Raw genomic sequence first — 19,567 nt, 5'->3', positions numbered from 1 at the left:
CCTGTCTAAATAAATGTAAGCATCCAAGCCTGATGGCATCAATAGAGTAGTGTGTTGATGGATTATAAAGGTAATTTGATGATTGTCCCCCACAATGATATTGGTGAGGGGACTGTGGTTCTGTCTCTGTCTGTTCGTACCATAGTCACATGCAATAATGATCAATGTAACAAATGTTATTTTGCTATAATAGGAATGTAAATGCATATGTCTTGGCAATGTTCAACTGTGGAAGCTCTTCGGAAATATATTGTTGACGTTTTAAGAAAAATTCTAAGTAAGATCCTTGCAACTTGACCTGCTGTTATGCACTTTGGTTACAACCCACTTTAAAAACAAGTATTTTTAAGAAAAGCAACTCATTTGAGCTGCTTCAACAGATGTGAAAAAAACTATTCTCAAAAGATGGTTTAAACCCTATATTGTATTGTATACATATTGTGTATTAATGTTCAACAACATTTGTATATTAAGAGAGGTCAACATGAAAAATGAATGGACCCTGTTGTCATCTTTGGCTATCACGTACTCACAGAATCTGTTTCAGGATGTCCAGAGTCACTTTAGTGTATTTGGCTGCTTTTATAGGCTTAATTTGTATGCTTTGTATGTTTGTGTATTTTTCTCAGTCCTCTTGTGCAGGAATATGTGTCTTAGCACCATCGTGTGTCCCAAATGTGTAATTACTCTGCTCATTATAACAGTTGTTTATTTCCCACAGAATACACAAGAACACTATACATTTTGTGTTTTAGATTCTTGGCTTTATATATTCCTTGATTTTTTTTATCTTTCATTAGGATGTTTCTCCCCCCGTGTACTGCTTAGTCTGGGTAGTCTGGGTAGCCATTTGATTAGCTGTTCAGGAGTCTTATGGCTTGGGGGCAGAAGCTGTTTAGAAGCCTCTTGGACCTAGACTTGGCGCTCCGATACTGCTTGCCATGCGGTAGCAAAGAGAACAGTCTATGACATGGGTGGCTGGAGTCTTTGACAATTTCTAGGGCCTTCTTCTGACACCGCCTGGTATGGAGGTCCTGGATGGCAGGAATCTTGGCCCCAGTGATGTACTGGGCCATACGCACTAACCTCTGTAATGCCTTGTGGTCGAAGGCCGAGCAGTTGCCATACCAGGCAGTGATGAAATCCTTTTGATGATCTGAGGACCCATGCCAAATCTTTTCAGTCTCCTGAGGGGGAATAGGTTTTGTTGTGCCCTCTTCACGACTGTCTTGGTGTGCTTGGACCATGTTAGTTTGTTGGTGATGTGGACGCCAAGGAACTTAAAGCTTTCAACCTGCTCCACCACAGCCCCGTCGATGATAATGGTGGCGTACTGTCACTGGACAGCTCTTGGCTGTTCTTACCTTTGTAGTCTGTAATAAAAAATCCAAACAGGAAGTGGGAAATCTGAGGTTTGAAGTTTTTGAACTCAGCCCCTATCGAATACACAGTGGGATATTGGTTATGTTGCTCTTCCTAACGCTTCCACTAGATATCAACCGTCTTTAGAACGTTGTTTGAGGCTTCTACTATGAAGGGGGGCTGAATGAGAGGGGAATGAGTCAGAGGTCTGCCAGCAGTCACGTGCTCGTCACATGCATTTCACATGAGAGGTAGCTCTCGTTCCATTGCTTTTCTACAGACAATGGAATTCTCCGGTTGGAACATTATTGAACATTTATAATAAAAACATCCTAAAGATTGATTATATTGATATGTTTCTACGACCAGTAATATAACTTTTTGGAATTTTCGTCCGACCTTTCCACTGGACTTGCACGCACGTTTCGATTTGTTCACCAAACGCCCTAACAAAAGGAGGTATATGGACATAAATTATGAACTTTATCGAACAAATCAAACATTTATTGTGGAACAGGGATTCCTGGGAGTGCATTCTGATGAAGATCATCAAAAGTAAGTGAATATTTATAATGCTATTTCTGACTAATGTTGACTGTGCAACATGGCGGATATTTATTTTGGCTGGTTTGGGCTCTGAGCGCTGTACTCAGATCATGCTTTTTCAGTAAAGTTTAAAAAAAATCTGACACAGCGGTTGCATTAAGGATAAATTCATCTAAAGTTCCATGCATAACACTTTTTCATCAACATTTATAATGAGTATTTCTGTGAATTGATGTGGCTCTCTGCAAAATCACAGCATGTTTTGGAACTTCTGAACATAACACGACAATGTAAAATGAGATTTTTGGATAGAAATATGCACTTTATCGAACAAAACATACATGTATTGTGTAACATGAAGTCCTATGAGTGTCTTCTGATGAAGATCATCAAAGGTTAGTGATTAATTTTATTTCAATTTGTGCTTTTTGTGACTCCTCTCTTTGGCTGGAAAAATGGCTGGGTTTTTCTGACTTGGTGGTGACCTAACATAATTGTTTGTTGAGCTTTTGCTGTAAAGCATTTTTGAAATCAGACACTGTGGCTGGATTAACGAGAATTGTATCTTTAAAATGGTGCCTACTACTTGTATGTATGAGAAATTTGATTTATGAGATTTCTGTTGATTTGTATTTGGCGCCCTGCAATTTCATTGGCTGTTGGCGAGGAGTAGCGGAACCCCGTTCCCAGACAGGTCATTGAGTGCAGTTTTAGTGCCAGCCTTGGTCTGTGGGGGTATTTAGACAGCTACGAAAAATACAGATATAAACTCTCTAGGTAGATAGTGTGGTCTACAGCTTATCATGAGATACTCTACCTTGGAGTGGTACAACATGCCACAGGCCACAATCAACAACCTGTTCAACTCTGTGCGAAGGAGATGTGTCGCGATGCACGAGGCAAATAGTGGTTACACCAGACTGGTTTTCTCATCCACGCTCCTACCTTTATTTTTAGGTATCTTTGAACAACAGTAGCATATCTGCATTCCCAGTCATGGAAAATCCATAGAATAGCGCCTAATGAAATGATTTAAATTGACTAATTTCCTTATATGAACTGTAACTCTGTAAAATCCTAGAAAGGATTGCCTGTTGCGTTTATGTATATACAGTGCATACGGAAAGTATTCAGACCCATTTACTTTGCCTTTCAAAAACGGATTAAATTGTTAGTTTTCGTCAACAATCTACACACAACACCCCATAATGACAAAGCAAAAACAGGTTTCTAGAATTTTTTGTAAAAGTATTAAATATGTAAATAAGGATTCAGACACTTTACTCAGTACTATGTTGAAGCACCTTTGACAGCAATCACAGCCTCAAGTCTTGTTGGGTATGACGCTACGAGCTTGGCACACCTGTATTTGGGGAGTTAATCCTATTCTTCTCTGCATATCCTCTCAACTACTGTCAGGTTGGATGGGGAGCGTCGCTGCACAGCTATTAACAGGTCTCCCCAGAGATGTTCAATCAGGTTCAAATCTGGGCTCTGGCTGAGCCACTCAAGGACATTCGGAGACTTGTTCTGAAGCCACTCCTGCATTGTCTTGTGTCATGTCTGGACAATTATTAAATGTGATGACTTATTTATATCAAATCAGGTTTCTAGGATTAATTATTACTGTGATTAAACTAATCATGTAAACATGAATTAACTAGGAAGTCAGGAGTCCATGGAAAATATTGAGATTTACAGTTATCATTTTCCAAATATAACTCTTCAGATATTTTAAAATCTGATCGATTAGTCATTCTCATTGATGTATTACTTTTACCTCATCAGTTCCCATTACTGAATGTCGCAAAAAGTTAAGTCTGGCAATTTTACTTATTAGTTCAATAGAATGAGACATCGATATTCAATCAGTTGAGATTGGCTAGATATCATAATTAAACGTGATACACGTTTGGGTATCACCTAAATATATATATATATATTTTTTTTTTAAATGTACTAGCGATTCTTCACCCCCAGGGGTCACTGATCACAGAAGGCTGAAATCAAATAGAATTACAAAGGGTGCTACTTCCGTCGCCCAAGACGGAGGAATTTCAACGTTACACAGAAAAACAAAATGGCTGCTTTTCCTTTGTTAGTTTAGCATCTCGTGCAAGCTAATCCTACTTTGTACACTTTCAAAGATAGTTGCCTGTGTGCACACTAGTAGCTTCACGTTTAGTTTGTGCTTGTTTGGTGAGTTTCTATTAATTAAAATATGTGTAACTCTACGCACGCTGCGCCTTGGTCCAATCATTTCGACGAGCGTGACAATGAAAAAGATATGCCTGTGCCCTACCCAGGCTACTGAAAACGCAGGGGACCGAGATTTATCGCTTGGTCAGCTAATTTCTCCTCAAATTTCAATTGGCTGGCTCTGTGTCCTTGCGCAAGAAGTTAATAATTATCGAGTCTACCCGGTTCTGAAACGCGGGAGACAGAAATAGCACGTTAGGCCCAGTGCATCTATTTGTCAAATTTTTATAAGTAGCTGGATTGTGTCCTAGCACTAGAAATGTAATTGCTAAATACCAACTCATAAGACACTCTGAAGTCATCAGATATGCGACACCAGGACAACTTCTATGGGCAACGCACACATCAAACCACTCTATTCGTATCTCACGCAGTCTGTTTGTACAGTAATATGTTTGCAATATTAATATACTTAATTAAATCATGAAGACCTCATTCTTTTTAGATTCCTCGAACGGGGCATCAATATGTTGTGTCTGAATTATCTGTCACGCCCTGGTCTTAGCATTCTGTGTTCTCTTTATTATTTTCGTTTGGCCAGGGTGTGACATGGGTGATTTATTATGTTTTTCTTGTCTAGGGGTTTATTAGATTTATGGGGTTGTGTTCAGTATAGTTGTCTAGGAAAGTCTATGGTTGCCTGGAGTTGTTATCAATCAGAGGCAGGTGTTTATCGTTGTCTCTGATTGGGAACCATATTTAGGCAGCCATATTCTTTAGGTCTCTTGTGGGTGATGTTCCTGTCTCTTTGTTTTGCACCAGTTAGGACTGTTTTCCACGGTTTCTTGTTTTGTATAAGTATATTGTTCACGTTATCATCTTTATTAAAGATGTTTATAAATAACCATGCTGCGTTTTGGTCCGCCTCTCTTTCACCGTAAGAAAACCGTAACATTATCATTATATATGAAGACTTATTTATATCAAATCAGTTCTCTAGGATTAATTGTTACTGTGATTAAACGAATCATGTAAACATGAATTAAATAGGAAGTCGGGGCACCATGGAAAATGTTGAGATTTACAGAGTTATAATTTTCTAAATATAACTCTTCAGGTATTTTAATATCTGATCGATTAGTCATTCTCATTAATGTATTTTTATTACCTCATCTTGGATATTTGCACAAACCCTAGCCTAAATCATGAATCAGAGATATACAAATTGGCTTAATTATTTATTTACTAACTAAATAATCACACAGAATTATATAATGAACAGTAGATATTTGGGTTAATACATGATACAAAGAAAATGTCCCTAGCCGACATAACCGATGCGACGGCTTGGTAGACAAAGAAAAGGGATGGGGACTGAGAAAGAGTGGGAAAGACAAAAATGGATTCACTACACACAGTTGGCAATTATATTAATTTAAATGCTAATCCTTTGCACATGAACGGTCGCTCATTCGAGAATAATTGCAATGTATATATTTACACCCATATGTCATTCTTGTCTTCTCTGTTGGAATCCAGTCCGTCCGCTGGAGAGTCAATCGGCAGAAAGTCCCTGCTCGTGTTCATAATGCATACCCATGGTTGTCGCATAGAATAGATGTTTCGATGGTTGTTGAGACTAGTAATTATACGTCTAAGATTTGCTCTTATTCTCTAGTGATCAATAGTCTCAGAGTTTAACCATTTCCAGCCGTGTAGCCAAAACTACAGCTGTATGGTCTAATGTTCTATAGAATTGTAGCCATTCCAAAGTGGGGACTACACCCCGGTGTTCTCTGACTTAATGTATATTTTGTAGGAAGAAGGGTTTTATACTCTGTGGAAAAAGGGGCGGTTCTATGACGCCTGATGTAATGTCTGGGCTCATGGGGCCAGTGACTTGTTAAAACTCTAGAACTAAACAAGTATCTCGTTTAGAAGGCCAACATGACATTACATCTTCTCACAAATAGTTAATATTCTATCATATATTTTACACAACATTCAGGAAGGAAACTAATAACTGAGAAATGTACACTTCCAAAGCTACCGTTATTCTGTGCTTACCGTCCCTCCTGATGTCACAAAATTACACAGCTTCGACAGGATTGTTCTTTAAATACCTACGGACCATTCTCACATTCTCAAAAATATAAATATGGTCTAATCCTCCAATTTTGTGGAAAAGGAGTTGAACAAAGAAAAGCTCTTTGTTCCATAGGTTTATTTCCCTTCTCTTTCTACATGACCAGGGGAGATTTTCTCTGCCAGGAATTTATGACCTGTCGTAAAATCAATAAATAGCCACAATATACACCCCAAAGGGCCACGTCGTGACACTTGGCTATGTGCTTAGGGTTGTTGTCCTGTTGGAAGGTGAACCTTCACCACGGTCTGAGATCCTAAGCGCTCACTAGCAGGTTTTCATCAAGGATCTCTCTGTACTTTGCTCCTTTTCATCTTTCCATCGATCCTGACTAGTCTCCCAGTCCCTGCCGCTGAAAAACATCAGCAAAGCATAATGCTGCCACCACCATGCTTCACCGTAGGGATGGTGCCAGGTTTCCTCCAGACGTGGCGCTTGGCATTCAGGACAAAGAGTTCAATCCTGTCTCTGAGCTCTACAGACAATTTCTTACACCTCATTGCTTGGTTTTTGCTCCGACAATCACTGTCAACTGTATGGCCTTATAAAGACAGGTGTGTGCCTTTCCAAATCATGTCCAATCAATTTAATTTACCAAAGGTGGACTCCAATTAAGTTGCAGAAACATCTCAAGGATGATCAATGGAAAAAGGATGCACCTGAGCTCAATTTCCAGTCTCATAGCAAACGGTTTGAATACTTATGTAAAAAAGGTGTTTCTGACATTTGCAAAAATGTCTAAAACCCAGTTTTTTCTTTTTCATTATAGGGTATTGTGTGTAGATTGATCAGAATTTCTTTAAAAAATATATTTATTCAAAGTAGTCAACGAGTTTTTGTTTAATACTGAATTAAGGTGAGGTGCATAATAGCACAAAATACAATGTTTAGTTAAAATAAATACAAAATAACTAAAGAAGTTATAACTGTGACTACAAGGATGATTAAATATGCAGGCAACAGTAGAAGTCAGAAACATTATCAATTTCTTAACAGGCTTAAAGCGAAATTTCACCCTGGCTCTGCCACGGCATATAGTTATTACTATATGAACAACATTACGTTATTTTCACAAACATCAAAATGATCCAAAACACAGGCTAGAATGAGCACATTTTCATTTCACTGGTAGAATCTGGAAGTTTATTTATGTATTTTGCTGCTCATAGCTCATATTTCCTTCTTAATGTGTTTGAGCCAATTAGTTGTGTTGTGACAAGGTAGGGGTGGCATACAGAAGATAGCCCTATTTGGTAAAATACCAAGTCCATATTATGGCAAGAACAGCTCAAATAAGCAAAGAGAAATTACAGTCCATCATTACTTTAACCTTTATTTAAGTAGGCAAGTCATTTAAGAACAAAATCTTATTTACAATGATGGCCTACTATGGCCTAACCCGGACAACGCTGGGCCAATTGTGCGCTGCCATATGGGACTCTCATTCATGGCCGGTTGTGATACAGCCTGGAATCGAACCAGGGTCTGTAATCATGGCCGGATACCGACCGGGCACTTGCCCACGGCTCTGACATCTAGGGGTCCCCTATTCATGTGTTTGTCACTCTCACTCAGATATTATTAACATGGCATAAATCATGGCAAAATGTGTAGAATTGCAGGAAATGTGTTTAAAAACTGCAAAAATGTATCTCTGCCCCATGGCAAAATGAGTAGCATTTGCATGAAATATTTTATACAATTGCTAAAGGTTGTCTCCACCCCATGGCAAAATGTATAGAACAGCAGAAAATGTGTTTTCAAACTGCAAAATGTCTCTACAGACAATTGATATAAAATTGCAAAATGATCTCTCTGAACCATGGCAAGATGTGTAGAAATGCAGTAAATGTGCTTTAAAACAGCTCAAATGTCTCTTTGCCCCATGGCAAAATAAGTAGATTTGCAAGAAATGTCTGATTAAATAGCAAAATGTTCTCTCAGTCCATGGCAAAATGTGTAGAATTGCAGGAAATTGACTTTATAACTTACATTTTCTCTCCACCATCAAGAGAGAGGCCATTCAATGTTTAAAGTTTATGCCATCTGATGACATTTTCATGACAAAACTTTGGCACGTAATTTAAAAAAAATTGCCCATCAAAATCTGTCAATTTAAGGTAGAGATATCTGTCTAATATGACCACTCGATGGAAAGATGAGAATCTCAGAAACAACATGTTGTTCTCCGTTTTCCTCTACGACCCCCCACAAGCCCCATGGGACTTGTCTGAATGTAACCCATACAAAATATATGGAAGTATGGAGGCACTGTAGTTTCGCCTCAACAAAAATAAGGGGATAAATATGTGTAAAAAATGTAATAAAAATTATATATATATATATATCCCGAGCATTCTTATGTCTCATAGATACAGGACAATGTAGTGGAAATTTCCTGTATTTACCAAATCATGAGAGCAAACCACACAAAAGTCAGAGTTATCATAAAGTCCATCTTTAATTATATGAGCTCCATCACAACCTTGTTGCAATGTGTAAGGACTCTCAGAGAATTCATTTATAGACACTGAATTGATCTGAGAGTCCTTACACATTGCAACTGAGATCCTTTATAGCAAAGACACACATAGCCAGACAGCATTGGCTATAAATTATCGTTCAGCTTTGTCTCCTAAACTATGTTCTTATCTCGCTCTCAGAACCATAAAACAAAACCTCATCAACAGGCATATATCAAATACACCCCTCCTGGACAAGATCACAGAGACGCAGTGACTGGCACACAGACATTGTGGAGCCAAAAGAGATAATTGGTTTAAAAGATATGTTTACATATGAAGACAAACTTGACCGCTCCCCTCTCTGCGGCCCAAGTAACTGAAACCTGACAGAGGACAGATAACTGCAAATGGCCACCACTATAGTACAACAAGATACATTATGATGAGAAGTAACTCACAAGCATATAATGAAAATAAAACATCTTATCTATGTTACCCAACTATTCTGATTATTCCCCAACAACAGACACTTCAAACCCTTTTTCCTCATTACTCATTTGACTGTCTTTTTTTTGCCATTTATGAATGTGTTATTCAATATGTTTCTATGGGCTATAGCAGTAAAGGCCAAATTCTACTTTTCATAAAATAATGATAATGTAGAAAAATAAAGTTACCCCAAAATTCAAAATCATGTAGCTAAATTATCCATGATATGACCGTCACGAAACAATTCCATATGTTAGTTTAGTAGAACCCCCCCCCCCAGCTGGGTGCTTCACAAAATGAACGATCACCTGTTGTTTAAGTAACAGTAGCAGGACAGTCTTTGTGAAAATCACCTGACAAAGAGGATGAGGCTGGCTATACTCCAGGAAATGGCTTGGCCAAAAATACCAACAATAAACATTGTGGTGTGCCTTAATGGATATGTATACATGAAGTTTACTTTCAGAGATGTTTATGTCTTTAAATGTAACATATTTGAGTTGAGTATCGACATAGACAATATATATCGCATAGACAATGTATATATATATATATTAATTTATATATTCTGTGTTTACTAATGATTTTGGCCTATGAATACTGATATCAATACAATCACCAGGTCAGCTTATACCAAACACTGGGAGTGCCTACATACTGCCACTACGCAACACTGGCTGTCTACCCTCGCTGCCTATTAGTACCATCTTCACAATTATCTTGTAAACCTTCAAAGCATAATTTGGTTTGGCACACATTGTGCTTTCATGACCTGTTAGTCATATATCCCAACTGGCACTCTAAGTCAACACTCCTCAGATGCTGGCCATGCTTCAATATTTCTCACAGCAACCAGCTATGCTCCATGGTAGGTTGTGTACAGCTACTGCCTTCCAATTTAGGAAATCCCTCTTCTCCCAACCACCTTTCAGAGATTCAGAATCCATCCACATATTAAATTCTAAACATAAGACATACCTCCATACACTTAGAAAAAAAGGTTTCCAAAAGGGTTCTTCAACTGTCCCCAGAGGAGAACCCTTTTTGGTTCCAGGTAGAATCAAATCAAATCAAATTCATTTATAAAGCCCTTCTTACATCAGCTGATGTCACAAAGTGCTGTACAGAAACCCAGTCTAAAACCCCAAACAGCAAGCAATGCAGGTGTAGAAGCACGGTGGCTAGGAAAAACTCCATAGAACCTAGGAAGAAACCTAGAGAGTAACCAGGCTATGAGGGGTGGCCAGTCCTCTTCTGGCTGTGCCGGGTGGAGATTATAACAGAACATGGCCAAGATGTTCAAATGTTCATAGATGACCAGCAGGGTCAAATAATAATAATCACAGTGGTTGTCGAGGGTGCAACAGGTCAGCACCTCAGGAGTAAATGTCAGTTGGCTTTTCATAGCCGATCATTCAGAGTATTTGAAACTGGAGCAGCAGCACGGCCAGGTGGACTGGGGACAGCAAGGAGTCACCAGACCAGGTAGTCCTGAGGCATGGTCCTAGGGCTCAGGTCTTCCTGAGAGAGAATGAAAGAAAGAGAGAAGGAGAGAGAATTAGAGAGAGCATACTTAAATTCACACAGGACACTGGATATGCCAGGAGAAAAACTCAAGATATAACAGACTGACCCTAGCCCCCCGACAGATAAACTACTGCAGCATAAATTCTGGAGGCTGAGACAGGAGGGGTCGGGAGACACTGTGGCCCCATCCGACGATACCCCCGGACAAGGACAAACAGGCAGCACAGCCCCCATAACCAATAGAGGGATATCTTCAACCACCAACTTACCATCCTGAGACAAGGCCGAGTATAGCCCAAAAAGATCTCTGCCACAGCACAACCCAAGGGGGCGGGGGGCTAGAAAAACCTAGAATAATTCTGGGTTCCATGTATAACCCTCTGTGGAAAGGGTTCTACATATAACTCAAGAGGGTTCTACCTGGAACCAAAAGGGATCTTCTTTGAACATAAAATGGCACCTTTTTTTCTAAGTGTGCATAGACATGCCCTCTCATATAGTCACTGTTAGTGTTATGTCTTCTGCCTAACCCATCACCGTTGTTTTGTTGGATGGTTATGAACTGTTATGTTTCCTCACATCCTCCTTTCATGTTCTGTGTAATTTCCTACTAAATGTTTCCTTAGTTTGATTAAGTATGCGATTAGTACATCTTCAGGCTTTTAAATTAACATAGCCATTCATTCTTGAATATAACTTAAATGCTTCATGACAGGGAGAGGGAGGGAAGTGATAGGGAGATGTCAGGGAAGTGCATGACAAAGTTTTTTGTTTGCCACTTATTTTTAGCACACCGTGAAATCCGTTTCCCTAAGAAACTATACTGAACACAAATGTAAACGCAACATGCAATAATTTCTAAGATTTAGAGTTACAGTTCAAATAAATAAATCAGTCAATTGAAATAAATAAATTAGGCACTAATCTATGGATTTCATATGACTGGGAATACAGATATGCATCTGTTGGTCACAGATGGCTTTAAAAAATTGGCCTCACAATGGGCCTCGGGATCTCGTCACAGTATCTATGTATATTCAAATTGCCATCGATAAAATGAAATTGCGCTCATTGTCCTTATCTTATTCTGCCCATACCTTAGCCCCACCATCATCTTGGGGCATTCTGTTCACAATGTTGACATCAGCAAAACGCTCGCCCACATGACCCCATATATACATTTGGTTGTGAGGCAAATTGGACATACTGCCAAATTTTCTAAAACAACGTTGGAGGTGGCTTATGGCAGAGAAACGGACATTCAATTCTCTGGCAACAGTTCTGGTGGACATTACTGCATACCAATTGCATACTCCCTCAAAAGTGGAGACATCTGTGGCATTGTGCTGTGTGACTAAACTGCACATTTTAGAGTGGCCTTTTATTGTCGCAAGCACAAGGTGCACATGTGTAATGATCATGCTCTTTAATCAGCTTCTTGATATGCCAAACCTGTCAAGTGAATGGATTATCTTGGCAAAGGAGAAATGCTCACTAACAAGGGTGTCAACAATTGAGATAAACAAGATTTATGTGAATCCAGAACATTTCTGGGATCTTTTATTTTAAGTCAGGAAACATGGGACCAAATAAAATCAAATCTAATTGTATTCGTCACATGCTCCGAATACAGCAGGTGTAGACCTTACCGTGAAATGCTTACTTACAAACCCTAAACCAGCAATGCAGTTCAAGAAAGAGTTAAGAAAATATTTGGTAGATAAACTAAAGTCAAAATGGTAAAATAAAAAGTAACACAAAAAATAACAATAACGAGGCTATATACAGGGGGTACTGGTGCCAAGTCAATGTGTGGGGGTACAGGTTAGTCAAGTTATTTTGTACATGTAGGTAGGGGTAAAGTGACTATACATTGACATTAAACAGCGATTAGCAGTAGTGTAAAAACAGGAGGGGGGGGGGGGGGGGGGGGTGTTAATGTAAATAGTCCCGTTGAGCATTTGATCAATCGTTCAGCAGTCTTATGACTTGGGGGTAGAAGCTGTTAAGGAGCCTTTTGGTGCTAGACTTTGGTACTCCGGTACCGCTTGCCGTGCGATAGCAGAGAGAACAGTCTATGACTTCGGTGACTGGAGTCTTTGACAATTTTTTGGGCTTTCTTCTGACACCACTTAGTGTATAGGTCCTGGATGGTAGGAAGCTTGGCCCAGAGATATATAGGCCGTACGCACTACCCTCTGTATCTCCTTACGGTCAGATGCCGAGCAGTTGCCATACCATGCGGTGATCAACTGGTCAGTATGCTCTCGATGGTGCAGCTGTAGAACTTTTTGAGGATCTGGGGACCCATGCCAAATCTTTTCAGTGGGATATATTTTGTCGTGCGCTCTCCATGACTGTCTTGGTGTGTTTGGACCATGATAATTTGTTGGGGATGTGGACACCAAGGAACTTAAAATTCTTGACCCACTCCACTGCAGCCCCGTTGATGTTAATAGGAGCCTGTTCAGCCGGCCTTTTCCTGTCCACGATCAGCTCCTTTGTCATGCTCACATTGAGGGAGAGGTTGTTGCCCTGGCATCACGCTGTCACGTCTCTGACCTCCTCCCTATAGGCTGTCTCATCGTTGTCAGTATCAGGTCTACTACCACTGTTGTGTCATCATAACTTAATGATGGTGTTGGAGTCGTGTTTGGCCATGCAGTCATGGGTGAACAGGGAGTACAGGAGGGGACTAAGCACGCACCCTTGAGGGACCCCAGTATTGAGGATCAGCGTGGCAGATGTGTTGTTCCCTACGCTTACAACCTGGGGACGGCCGTCAGGAAGTCCAGGATCCAGTTGCAGAGGGAGGTGTTTAATCCCAGGGTTCTTAGCTTATTGTGAGCACTATGCTGTTGAACTATGAGCTTTAGTCAATGATCAAACAGCATTCTCACATAGGTGTTCCTTTTGTCCAGGTGGGAAAGGGCAGTGCGGGAGTGCGATTGAGATAGCATCATCTATGGATCTTTATATGTTGCGTTTTATTTTTGTTCAGTGTATTTAAATAAAAAACAAAGACAGTCAGGCTGAAAACATTCAAAGTTTAGCCAACGTATGAGAATCTATATCAAAACTGCTTTGAGTTGGGACTGAGCTTTAACAGTTTTGTGCACCTCCTTTGTTTTTGAAGGTCTGAAACAGACTGCTGAAATAAGAGTGAAACCGCCTTTCCCCCTTAGGACTATACCAAGTCTCACACAAATGGGAAGACTTCACTTCACTTAGTAGGCAGATAAGTTTAACACGATTGCACTGAAATAAAACACCACATGAATTACCAACATTTAGGTAAGTATACCCAACACTTCTGGACTGTAATAATTAGGAAAAACCCTTTTGTTGGCATAATAAATTACAAAAATAGGTCAACTAATCCTGTGTTAAGGTGATCAAGTCACCTTTCCTATAACCACTGCATTTGACCGGCGGCCTTCCACAATGGTGGAAAAAGTAGTAAATTGTCATACATGAGTAAAAGACTAAAAGTATTTGGTTTTAAATATGCTTAAGTATCAAGAGTAAATTTAATTGCTAAAATATTCTTGAGTATTTAAAGTAAGTGTAAATAATTTAAAATGACTTATATTAAGGCAGTCCCTAGCTGCTGGGCTGCTCAGTCTGGTCCCTGGGGGTCTGCCATACTGTTGGTTTTCACTCTGGCCTTGGCCTAACACACCTGAAACCAATAATTAATGTTGGGGGGGCCAATAATGAATGTAGGGGGCCGTGGACCCCTACGGGCAGGACTTCTTAAAGGAAGATGTTGGGGAGAGAGTGGTGGGGGTCGGGCATGCAGGCGGCTTGGGCTGGCTCGTCGGTCTGGCTGAATTTCGATATAGAGGATGTCTTAATAAAGACAATCAAATAAAAGTAACAAATAATTCAACAGCAGCAGTAAAAAAAAAAACAATAGCTAGGCTATTTACAGGGGTTACCGGCACAGAGTCAATGTGTGGGGGCGCCGGTTAGTCGAGATAATTGAGGTAATATGTACAAGTAGGTGGAGTTAAAGGCTGTTTCACATCCGGTCGTGATTGGGAGTCCCTAGGGTGGCACACAATTGGCCCAGCGTTGTCCGGGTTTGACTGAGGGTAGGATGTCATTGTAAATTAGCATTTGTTCTTTATTAACTGACTTGCCTAGTTAAATAAAGGTTATATAAAAAATTACCTAAAAAATAAAGTGACTATGCATAAATAATAAACATTGAGTAGCAGCAGTGTAAAAGGAGGAGGGGGGGGGCAATGCTAGTCACCCTTTGATTAGCTGTTCAGGAGTCTTATGGCTTGGGGTTAGAAGCTGTCAAGAAGCCTTTTGGACCTTCTGAATCAAAAGTTAAGTCTTTGTACTTTATTTGTAAGGGTTGTTCATTTGCAACGCTAACAGTTAAAGGTGCAAGACAATATTGATTATTTAATTACCATTGATCAAGTTCAGTCTTATCAATCCCTCAAACTTATTTTATAATGATCTCTTACTGTAGCTTGATGACTGTGGGCATTTTTGCTTACTTTTTGTTGTTCTAAATAGAGATGGCTAGAAGGACCGTTGGTTATATTAGATTGTGTAGAAATGCAGGAAATGAGCTTTAGCTGCCTCGAAAAAGGGGAGGACCCCCAGACCCCGTTCAAGTTATGTCTCCGCCCACTTCTAAAACCAAAGTTGCACCCCTGCTATGGGCTATTGTATGGCTTAAACCCTTAGTAATTAAAACTAGAATTTAGATCTCATGGATTGTCAGTCCTTGCTTACATAGCATTGTTTATACATTTGAGTGGCGGGCGGTAGTTTTGTTGTATTCCAAATGTCCGACTGTAGCTTTAAATGTTAGTATCCTTGGCTATACAAAAGGTGCTCCATAAATAAATAGTGTATTGTTATTATTAAGATTGTAGGGAGGCAGCATCCTTGTTTGTCCTTGTTGTTTTTGCCAAGTCACCTTCCCTCTCGTCACCACATACCATATGACAGGTATGTCTTTGATTCAGAGAGACAGGTGTGGTTCTGTGGAGAGGCACCTTAAAGTCACGTAATGTAGGGCAAAGTCACATTTGTTGCCTCCCTGATATGTCCTGTCCCATTTTTGGACTGTTAAATGAACATAGCCATTGATTCTTGAATATAACTTATACATGCTGCATGATACTTGTAAAAAACAGACCTGGGTTCAAATACAATTTAATTTATTTTAATTACTTTCAAATACATTTCAAGGTAAGTATTTGGATATTTCATGGTTTGAAAGCACAATTAGTTGCATATTGGAAAGGCTACATCCTTGTTTGTCCTTGTTATCTTCGAAACATCACCTATAGGCATGACAGATACAGTATGTCTGATTCAGAGAGACAGGTGTGGTTCTGCCGAGAGCCACCTTAAGTCACATTTGTCGTCAGGTGCCTCCATGATACTGTATGTCCTGTCCCCACGGATGGCGACTTGATTTGCACACCTGCAACCCCATACCTGCCGCCCAAACAATAATTTATGAAAGACACAAGCCGGCCGTGTGATTTAAGGAGTGACACTGCAGTACAGGAAGACAGGAAAGTGTCAGAGAAAATATTTACCGTGCAAAGATTCAAACCAATACCTTACCATTAGGCAACTTGACCTGAAACAACTGAATATGTGTTATTGTACTAGATGGAGCTTCTGCTATATAGTTTACACTGATCTAACATCAGCAATGAAAGACACAAATACTCTTCTTCCTACAGTGACAGTTAAGGTTGTCTTCAGTGTTTCTCCACTGTCATGAATCATGTCTCTTTCAAGACGGTGATCGTACAGATACACCTCTCTAATTGCTACCACACTGTCCCCCTCCCTTTAATTATGTACAAAGATTTTGATATTCCCTCTTGAGTCTTACACGCTTGGTGTGCCATTCTATGTAAGTATTGCTAAAACTCTGCTTTGGGTCATCTGAAACTCAAGTGAGTTTGCAGATGTAATCATGCAGTCAATTATTTTGCAACAGCTAAAAAATAACAAATCAAAGATGAGGAACCCGAACAAGGACCGAGTTTGAATCGTCGCATCTTAATACCACGAAGGAATAATGACCTAATTGATAGTTTGTCATTCCATTTCTAATTCTAAATCAAATAATATGTTATTTGTCTCATACTTCCTGAAACAACAGGTAGAAACTAACAGTGAAATGCTTACTTACGGGCCCTTCCCAACAATGCCGAAAGAAAGAAAATAGAGCAATAATAGAAAAGCTAAACATGTAATAATAAATAAACAATGAGTAACGACAACTTGGCTATATTTACATCCGGTGCCAGTACTGAGTCTATGTGCAGGAGTACGATGTAATTGAGGTAGATATGGACATTTAACTAGGAATAAAGTGACAGATAATATACAGTAGCAGCAGTGTATTTGTTCAGTCAAAAAGTTATAGATTAATGCAGACAGTCCAGATAGTTAAATAGTTAGCCATATAGCTAACTATTTACAGATCTTATGGCTTGGGGTAGAAACTATTCGGGTGACGTTTGGTTCTTAGACTTGGAACTCCAGTACCGTTTGTTGTGCGATAGCAGAGAGAACAGTCTACGACCTGGCTGGCAATTTTGAGGGTCTTCCTCTGACACTGCCTGGTATAGAGGTCCTGGATTGCAGGGAACTCGGCCCCAGTGATGTACTGGGCCATATGCACTACCCTCTGTAGCACCTTGTGTTCAGATGCTGAGGAGTTTCCATACTGAGCTATGTTATGCAGCCAGTCAAGACTCTCAATAGTTCAGCTGAATAACTTTTTGAGGTTCTGAGGGCCCATGCCAAATCTTATCAGCCTCCTGAGGGTGTAAAAAGCGTTGTCTTGCCCTCTTCAGAACTGTGATGGTGTTTTTGGACCATGACAGGTCCTTAGTGATGTGGACACAGAGGAACTTGAAGCTTTTGACTTTCTCCGCAACAGCCCTGTCGATATGGATGGGGGCGTGCTCGGCCCCCTGTAGTCCATGATCAGCTCCTTTGTCTTGTTCACATTGAGGGAGAGGTTGTTGTCTGATACAACACTGCCAGATCTAGTGGTCAATTTGCATTGCAGCTCGGCCTAAATTTTGATTTTGGGGTTTAACTATTGCTTTGATATCACAGGTTTTCATCTATTGTGTTACAACCATGTAATCCAGTGTAAGGTTTGAGTACATCTAAATGTAACAAATTATCTTGATATAGGGGTGGCAGGTAGCCAAGTGGTTAGGGCCAGTAACCGGAAGGTTGTTAGATCAAATCCCCGAGCTGACATGGTAAAAATCTGTTGTTCTGCCCCTGAACAAAGCTTTTCCTAGGCCGTCATTGTAAATAAGATTTAGTATTTAACTGACTTGTTTCGTTAAATAAAGATTAAATAAAATATATTGTCTAGCAATTTCATTCATTCATCCTTTCATTTGTATGTTCATTCATTGATCAATTCAGTTATTACACTTTTTTTTCAGTTGGCATTGTCAAGACATCAGAAACCTAGCACAAACCAGAATAGTCCCAGGTCTGGATAAATAATATTTGGTGAGGCCTAGTACCTGACGTCAACATCCTAACATCCTTGTTTATGCTATCTTGGGGTGTTTCCAAGCAGACTAAGGGAGAACAAAGGGTTTGGTATGTGTGTGTGTTCCAGTACTTGTTATCCTTTGACGGTCGACTTCTTATCAAAGCCTTCTTTGTTACTGATATGATCTAAGAGCCCTGGATGTGTCTGCGACTGCACTCGGCAACACTTATTTGGATTAGTCCATCTGTAGGTGGTCTACAGACTATCAGTAACATTTCAACTAACCCTAGCCCTAACCATAATCTTTACTCTAACCCTAAACTTAACCTATGCCCTAACCAGAAATGTAACCCTTACCCTAACCCTTACTCTAAACCTATCTGGAATCTTTGGAAGCAGTTGTTTATCAATGGATAGTTTGTTGATATTGTGAGTATTTGTATAGTGTCTACAGACGGACAATCCAGACTTTTCTTATTAACCAGATGAGTAAGTCCTGAATTTCATGTCATTCCCCCAAGACATACTGTATGTCATGACGTTGCCCTCTTTAGGTACAGCGAACACCATCCCCCGCTCTTTGCTCCATTCAACCAGGCTGCTGTGGTCAGTGAGGTCGTAAATTCCTAGGGCAGTATAGAGAGAGTAAATGTTCATAGAGAACAAAGGAAATCCTTCCACCTCACAGAACTTGAGGTCCTAACAACGTTTACGTTCCAGAGAAGGTATAAAAGATCGGTGAAGAATCCGTTTGTTACAACTTGGGGAAGTTCATGGAAGACGTGTGGCCACATTACCATAACACTGTTTATATAATAGCCTCAGATATGAGGTTTACATCTAATTGTTGTATAAGATGAATGAGTGAGTATGATACTGTTTGTAAAATTGTGTAATGTGATTTTGGACTGTTTAATGAAGGAAACTCCAATTCCCTTTTGAGTTGATCTAAATCAGAGAACCGCCCGTGAGCCCAGTTAGGGTCAGGCATCCAGGGACAGCCCCTTTTCTGCAATTCTGAAAAAAACCCAGATTTTTCTCTCAATCATGGGAGGACAAAGGTTGTAGACCATTGCTGAATCTTTTAACCATACCACGTGGTTAAACTCTTAGACTATCGATACCGACAGAATAAGAACAAGTCTTTGATATTAATTACTAGTCTGCAGCTAGGAATTCGGTATCATTGAATGCGAAGAACGACAACCGCCGAAACATCCATTCTATAACGAATGAATCACTCTGAACAGTCCACTCTGAGAGAGAGAGAGAGAGATTTAAATCATCTTTATTGGGTCTGGGGGTCCACCA

At 39.9% G+C, this 19,567-nt stretch overlaps 1 protein-coding gene across 1 annotated transcript in view; it reads right to left on the bottom strand.

Moving 5' to 3' along the window:
* The window catches only part of LOC139419300 (mucin-2-like), a 50,208-nt gene extending 32,801 nt beyond the window's left edge, over positions 1-17,407 (bottom strand). The window contains exon 1 of the mRNA XM_071169248.1: positions 17,278-17,407. Coding sequence (XP_071025349.1) covers positions 17,278-17,407 — 130 coding nt within the window. The remainder of the gene's footprint in view (positions 1-17,277) is intronic.
* Between the last annotated feature and the right edge of the window lie 2,160 nt (positions 17,408-19,567).

The sequence above is a fragment of the Oncorhynchus clarkii genome, chromosome 10 (genome assembly GCF_045791955.1).
Source record: "Oncorhynchus clarkii lewisi isolate Uvic-CL-2024 chromosome 10, UVic_Ocla_1.0, whole genome shotgun sequence".
Taxonomy (NCBI): domain Eukaryota; kingdom Metazoa; phylum Chordata; class Actinopteri; order Salmoniformes; family Salmonidae; genus Oncorhynchus; species Oncorhynchus clarkii.
Note: the sequence above shows the minus strand (reverse complement) of the source record. Positions and strands in the feature narration are given on the sequence as shown.